At 46.7% G+C, this 7,500-nt stretch overlaps 1 protein-coding gene across 1 annotated transcript in view; it reads left to right on the top strand.

The window, feature by feature from the left end:
- vps53 (VPS53 subunit of GARP complex) overlaps positions 1–7,500 on the top strand; it is a 75,434-nt gene that overhangs the window by 58,919 nt on the left and 9,015 nt on the right. Inside the window, exons 17-20 of the mRNA XM_063205025.1 lie at positions 51–129; positions 1,343–1,491; positions 1,883–1,952; positions 2,841–2,978. Coding sequence (XP_063061095.1) covers positions 51–129; positions 1,343–1,491; positions 1,883–1,952; positions 2,841–2,978 — 436 coding nt within the window. The remainder of the gene's footprint in view (positions 1–50; positions 130–1,342; positions 1,492–1,882; positions 1,953–2,840; positions 2,979–7,500) is intronic.

Here is a 7,500-nt window from a genome sequence, read left to right as displayed (position 1 = left end):
TGGCTCCTTCTCCTTTCCAATGGCGTGTCGTGTTTTTGCTCCTTTGGCAGGGTCATCTCCAACAGCATCCAGCTCTTAGTTCAGGACCTCGACGCAGCCTGTGACCCCGCACTGACTGCCATGAGCAAAGTGAGTGAGAGAGAGAGAGAGAGAGAGTGCTTGTGTGTGTGCGTGTGTGGGGGTGTGCTTGTGCAAGCGTGAGTGCGTGCGTGTGTGTGTGTGTGTGTGTGTGCGTGCATGTTTCTGTGTGTGTGCACAGACGTGCGTGAGACAGAGAATAAGAGAGAGGAAGAGAGAGATGAAATTGTGTGTGTGTATGAGAGAGAGAGAGAGAGGGAGGGAAAGAGAAGGAGAGTAACAGAGAGATAAAGTGAGTGTGAGTGTGAGTGTGTGTGTGTGTGTGTGTGTGTGTGTGTGTGTGTGTGTGTGTGTGTGTGTGCGCGCATGTTAGAGAGAGAGAGAGAAGGAGGGAGGGAAAGGAAGAGAGAGATAAGGTGAGAGAGAGAGTGAAAGAGAGAAAAGAATAATAAAAGAGAGATAAAGTGCGTGCGTGTGTGTGCGCGTGCGTGCGTGTGTGTGCGTGCGTGTGTGTGCGCGCGTGTGTGTGAGACTTCAGTCTTCCGCTCTCCCATGGAGCTGTGTTTGTGTGGAGCGCTACAGTCCTCCTCCATCTGCATGGAAAGATAGAGGGATGTTTTCGTGTGTGTGTGTGTGTGTGTGTGTGTGTGTGTGTGTGTGTGTGTGTGTGTGTGTGTGTGTGTGTGTGTGTGTGTGTGTGTGTGTGTGTGTGTGTGTGTGTGTGCGTGTGTGCGTGTGTGCGTGCGTGCGTGCGTGCCTGCGTGCGTGCGTGCGTGTTTTCTCTCTTGGCCTCCTTCTCTTCTCTGGTCCTTTGAGGACATAAATCTTCAAAAAGTGTTTTCGGTTTCTCACAGGGCATACAATCTCTCTTGCTGTGTGCGTGTGTGTCCGTGTGTGTGATGTGACTGCTTTTGTTCGTGTGTGCTTGCGTGTGTGTATGTGTGCTTGTTTGTGTGTCTGGGTGTGTGTGTTTGTGTGTTTGTAATATGCATGCCTGACTGTGTGTGTATCCACATACTCAGGTGTGTGTGCGTGTTCTGTTGATCAAATGCCTTGGCAGAACGTGGAGCGTGTGTGTGTGTGTGTGTCTGTGTGTCTGTGTGTGTGTCTGTGTGTGTGTGTGTGTGTGTGTGTGTGTGTGTGTGTGTGTGTGTGTGTGTGTGTGTGTGTGTGTGTGTGTGTGTGTGTGTGTGTGTGTGTGTGTGTGTGTGCACGCGTGCGTGCGTTTATCCGCATACTAAGGTGTGCTTGTGTGTGTTGCCAGATGCCTTGGCAGAGCGTGGAGCACGTGGGAGACCAGAGTCCGTACGTGACCTCTGTCATCATGCACATCAAACAGAACGTCCCCATCATCAGGGACAACCTGGCGGCCACGCGCAAATACTTCACACAGTTCTGCATCAAGTTCACCAAGTACGTTAAATAAATACTGCACACGGTTCTGCATCAAGTTCACCAAGTACGTTTAATAAATACTGCACAATGTTCTTCATCAAGTTCATCAAGTATGTTAACACAGTGATTTATACACAGCACTTAGCACAAAGTTCTCACTGTGAGTTTCACTTTATTAATGTTTAACTGAATGTTAGATCCAACATTATCAATTGTACTGCTCTAGATTCTAGAGTCTCTAGAGTACAGACTACTGCAGAGTAAACAAACACAGCACTGGGGAAACTTGAACTTAATTGCCACTCTGCAAGCAGTGCTAAAATGATATCTAAAGGAGAGCAATCATGTAGTGGAACATGGGCTATGAAGTATCAGCAGTGCTGTAATCCACATTGTTTCTCCTCCGCAGTTCGTTCATTCCCAAGTTCATCAATCACCTGTTCAGGTGTAAACCCATCAGCATGGTGGGAGCAGAGCAGGTGAGTACAGGACATGGACACACGTCTCTTCAGGATAAGCAAGCAAAGCACAGGCAAATGCTTGGAAATATTTGTGGATATTTTTTAGGTTTCTATCAAGCTCTTGGTGAGCATTTTTAAACTGAAGCAAGTGGGTCGTGTATGTTCTTCGAAAACAAACATGGATGCTGGTGTCTGGGAATCATTTAAAGCACATTGGCCTTGTTTGCATGAGACATTTAGAATGAACACAATTTAATTCAAAATAAAACTGAATTCCGCTTTGAAAACATCATGTAAACACTTAGCCATTCAGAATTAAATGAAAGTGTAATGTTAACTTGACAAAACTATTTCATTCTGAATTACTAATTCTGAGTTAAAAAGATCATGTAATGGAGGCCAATGTGGAGAGTAAAAACTGTCCAGACCACCTTCTGAGGTGCAGCAAAGATATCAAACCATCACAATTGAATTTCCTTGCTGCATACAGACGCCTTTGTTTTGTTATCTGACAGAAATCTGATAAAGTAAGAACAGAACAGAGATGTTTTCACCTCAAATAAAATAAATAGCTAATAGCTGAATGTTTGGTGACTGGTTTGCACAGTTGGAAGTGTTTACACTAAAATGGTCAAATTTCAGAATTTAAAACAAAACGCACTCACTGTGTTTGTTGACTTAAGGATGTTCCCTACTACTTCCTAAAGACCCAAACTCAACACTATCTATAGTTCCTGGCAGCATCCTTAACCAGAGAAAGTAAACCCTCTTTCTGTGTTGTCTCTGCTGTAACTAGCGCCTGGCTCGATTGATTCTATTCTATTCTTTTCTATTCTATTCAAATGTATTCTATTCTATTCTATTCTATTTTATTATGATTTATTCTCTTATCATTTAATTGTACAGCTCCTGCTGGACACCCACTCCTTGAAGACGGTTCTGTTGGACCTGCCGTCTATCGGCTCGCAGGTGGTCCGGAAAGCCCCGGCCAGCTACACCAAGATTGTAGTGAAGGGGATGACACGAGCAGAAATGATCCTCAAGGTAAGATGGTCATCATAACAACCGCTTCCAAGGACTGAGCAACTGGGAATGACCATTCACAATTGTGCTGTGGACATGGAAAGCATTACCGGGAGTTACTTTTGTGTTTGTGATCTGTTGTTGTATTTGATATGATGTAGTAGATGCACTACTTTGGAGATATACACAGCTAGATCAGGGGTGCTCCACCAGTTCAGTCGTGCTGTGAACATGGAAAACATTACAGGAAATAATACTTTTGTTTTCGTGATGTTGAAGACTTATTTTGATGTGACATAGATACAATACTTTGGAGACATGCATAGCTGAATCGGGGCTGCTCTACTATTTCCGTCGTGCTGTGAACATGGAAAACATTACAGGGATTTCCTTTTGTGCTTGTGATATTAAGGCCTTATTTGACATGATCTCAAAAAATACCTTGGAGGCATGCGTAGCTGAACTGGTGATACTCTACTTGTTCTGCCCTTTTAAAAGTTACAAATAATAGAAAAAGGCTTTAAAACTATAATGCCGGTCAAGGACAGTTGTCGATGTGCGGTAATGTACCTTGCAGGTCTAATTCCTAATGCACATGTGCTTACTCCAGTTACAACGTAAAGGCTTTTACTATCACACACTCATAAATACTCTGATCGGTTGGCTGCTTAGCAGGTATTTGCCTCTGGGAGTTTTCATGGGTGTCCTGGGGGGACAGGGGGGGAGAGAGTAGCTGTCCTTTAACAGCGTGGGCATTGCATTGCATTGCGCTGGGCTCTGGAGCCTGTTAGCCTGGGCAGCTGGCCTCTGGATTCCTGTTGGGTTACTGCCTTGTTCTCGGGGCTTTGTGAGCATGTACTATCGCACAAGTACACAGGCATGCATGCACACATGGGCACACACATACACACAAGCGGATGGACACACAGACACACGCACGCACGCACGCAAACACACACACTCGTGCATGTACATACATTTTGTCACATACTTAGTCACAAGACTTATTTGCTGGAAAACACACACACACACACACACACACACACACACACACACACACACACACACACACACACACACACACACACACACACACACACACACACACACACACACACACACACACACACACACACACACACACAGCCTGAATGGCTTTCCAGACAGCCGCCAGTGAGGGTCCCTGGTTGGTCGGTCTCCATTGAGGTAGCTGGATGGAATGTACAGAGAGGGAGACAATGGCACATGCCTTAAAGCAAACCCCCCACCCCCCCAATCCAAAGAGTCCCTCTCCCCCCTACCCACACCCCTTGATGCTGCTCAGCCCATCTCTGTGACCCCCTGTCTGCACGACAAACTACTCACACGACAACACACACACACACACACACACACACACACACGCACCCAAACACCCGACACCACACACACACACACACACACACACACACACACACACACACACACACACACACACACACACACACACACACACACACACACACACGACACCACACACATACATATACGTCACCACACACACACACACACACAACACTACACACACACACACACACACACACACCCTTGTTTCAGCTCCCTGGCCTGCTCGTTTGGCTCCCCCGGGGCTTTCCTGTTGTAGTTCTCTTAACTGCCAGGAATTCAGCCTTGATCTCTTTTAATGTTCAAACTGGGACCAGGCCTCCTGTCCCCAGCCCCAGCTCCAGCCCCAGCCCCAGCCCCAGCCCCATCCTCTATCACACGGGAGAGATCATGCCAAAGCCATACGTGGCCATTGGATCTGAAATAAACTCAGGAGAGATGTAGGGCTGTAACGATGCACTCTACTCACGATTCGGTTCGCATCACGATCTTTGACCTACGGTTCGATACACCCCATGATTGTTTAGATGTGTCCCTTTAAATTAGGTACCGATAATTTGCTTTTTTCGCATTTGCCAACATTATAAAATAAAATAATAAATATACACTATGATAATGTATAACATGTTACAAAAGGCTACTAATATATTTTTTAAGTTTAAAAATAACAATGATGATTTCATATTATGTGATTGTTTTCTGGACTGAAGGGTAACAGAACTTTCAAAGGGCGTATCATGATACTGCCTTCCTGCATCACGATACATTATCATGACTCTGCGCCTCGTCATTTCTCGGTTTGTTACAATATCGTTACAGCCCTAGTGGCCGCTGGATCGGAAACAAACACAGGAGAGCATGGGACATACAGACAGGGAGATAACTGTGAGACTAAGACTGTGATGGATGGTGGTGTAACGTGACCCGTGTGTTATTCAATGTAGAGGATATTGGATTAATCCTACTACTCAAAGCACAAAGCTTTCACGAATGGCCTTTCTCTCTCTCTCTCCCTCTCTCTCTGTTAACCATCTTCAAAGAGCACCTAGGCATATTTACTTTTCCCCTTCGATAGCTCTGTTCTGCTCTCATGAATTCTGGACAGCCATAAGCCATATTTCTGTTGTGCATTTTATTTTATGCAGGCGCTGTATCTTTGGGTACACACACACACACGCATACAAACACGAGTGTGCGTGCACACACACACACACCACCGTTTAGCCTTGGTGTCTCTGTCATCATACCCAGAGAGTGTGTGTGAGTCTGCCTGTGTTTGTGTCTGTGGGCCTCCAGGTGTGTGCGTGTGCACGTGTGTGTGTGTGTTTGTGTTTTAATGGCTGAGGAGAGGGCGTGCAGGTCTCCAGGAGAATGCTATGTGACTGTATCCAGGAGAATGTGCTGAATGTGTTTACAGCACTCTGCACTGCTGTCTATTGTCTGTTGTGTCCATGCCTGACTCCTGGAGGTGGGGGCATTTGGCTTGCAGTTCAGTGGCCTGTCTGTCTGTGTGTGTGTGTGTATGTGTGTGTGTCTGTGTCTGTGTGAGTGTGTCTGTTTGTTTGTGTGTGTCTGTTTGTGTGTCTGTGTGCGTGTGTGTGTGTCTGTGTGTGTGTGTGTGTCTGTGTGTGTGTGTGTCCGTGTGTCTGTCTCTCTCTCTCTGTCTCTCTCTCTCTGTCTCTCTCTCTCTCTGTCTCTATCTCTCTCTCTCTCTGTCTCTCTCTCTCTCTGTCTCTCTCTCTCTCTCTCTCTCTCTCTCTCTCTCTCTCTCTCTCTCTCTCTCTCTCTGGCCTTGGACTGAAAAAATGGCTTACAGTCAGACGTACAGAGTTGTTCCTTATTTATTTATTTTTCCAAATCTGGTTAACATTTGATGATTGACTTTTGTGTTGCCCCAGGTGCCTCCCAGGTAATTGCTTCCATCTTGAGTTCTATCCCCCTCCCCTCCCTCTTCCCTTTCTCTTTTGTGGATCCCAAGGAGTTCCTCTGGATGGTTAATGTAGCAAGCTATCTGTGTGTGTGTGTGTGTGTGTGTGTGTGTGTGTGTGTGTGTGTGTGTGTGTGTATGTCTGTGTGTGTATGTCTGTGTGTGTGTGTCTGTGTGTGTGTGTCTGTGTGTGTGTCTGTGTCTGTGTCTGTGTCTGTGTCTGTGTGTGTGTGTGTGTGTGTCTGTATGTCTGTCTGTCTGTCTGTCTGTCTGTCTGTCTGTCTGCGTACATGTGTGCATGCGTGTGTGTATGCTTGTGTGTGGTGGAATACATGGAAAATGGCCATCTTTGTGGCGTGTGGCTTCTATATGGTGGTGTCTTGACCTGAATTTGATCGCGATACCTATTTACAATCCATCAATCACAGCCCGAACTGTAACCTACATTGCATGACAGCATAACAGCGGTGTAACATACCCCCCTCCTCCCCTCGCACTCTCTCTCTCTCTCTCTCTCTCTCTCTCTCTCTCTCTCTCTCTCTCTCTCTCTCTCTCTCTCTCTCTCTCTCTGTCTCTCTGTCTCTCTGTCTCTCTCTCCCTCTGCTGACTGGCTGAATGTGTGTTACTCATGCGGGACAGTGTGGAAGCTGTCAGCAAGTGCCTTACCAACTGTCCCAGACCTATTGTCACAGGCTTCAGGAGGACACACATTCACACAAGTGAGGGACTAAAAAAAGAACGCTTAGGTTACACAGTGCAAACTGCTTTCACTTACTCACTCACTGCTCTCACTCAATGCCTAGAATAAGGCGACGAGAGTCTTTTGGCCTTGGTTGGAAGCTGGTAGGATTTTTTTTGTCTTTATTTATGATGATACAGTGAAGGTGGTGACAGGAAGCGAGTGGGGAGAGAGAGATGGGGAAGGGCCCGCAAAGGACCTGGGCTGGGAATCGAACCCGGGTCAGTCGCATGGCAGACGAGTGCCCTACCGGCCTGGTAGCAAGCTTTCTTTACCACCCATCCCAGGCTAGTTATCACATGTGGGCAGTTATAGGTAAGCGGTTAGGGTGTCAGGCTTGTAAGCCAAAGGTTGCCGGTTCGACTCCCGACCAACCAGGTTAGTGAAGGGAGTAATTAACCAGTGCTCTCCCCAACCTCCTCCAAGACTGGTAACCTGGGCATGGTAGCGTCCTGCCGCACTGCTCCCTTGGAGAGCTGTTTGGGGCTACCCCT

Source organism: Engraulis encrasicolus, chromosome 8, assembly GCF_034702125.1.
Source record: "Engraulis encrasicolus isolate BLACKSEA-1 chromosome 8, IST_EnEncr_1.0, whole genome shotgun sequence".
NCBI classification, from domain to species: Eukaryota; Metazoa; Chordata; class Actinopteri; order Clupeiformes; family Engraulidae; genus Engraulis; species Engraulis encrasicolus.
This window is presented reverse-complemented; position numbering and strand designations above follow the sequence as displayed.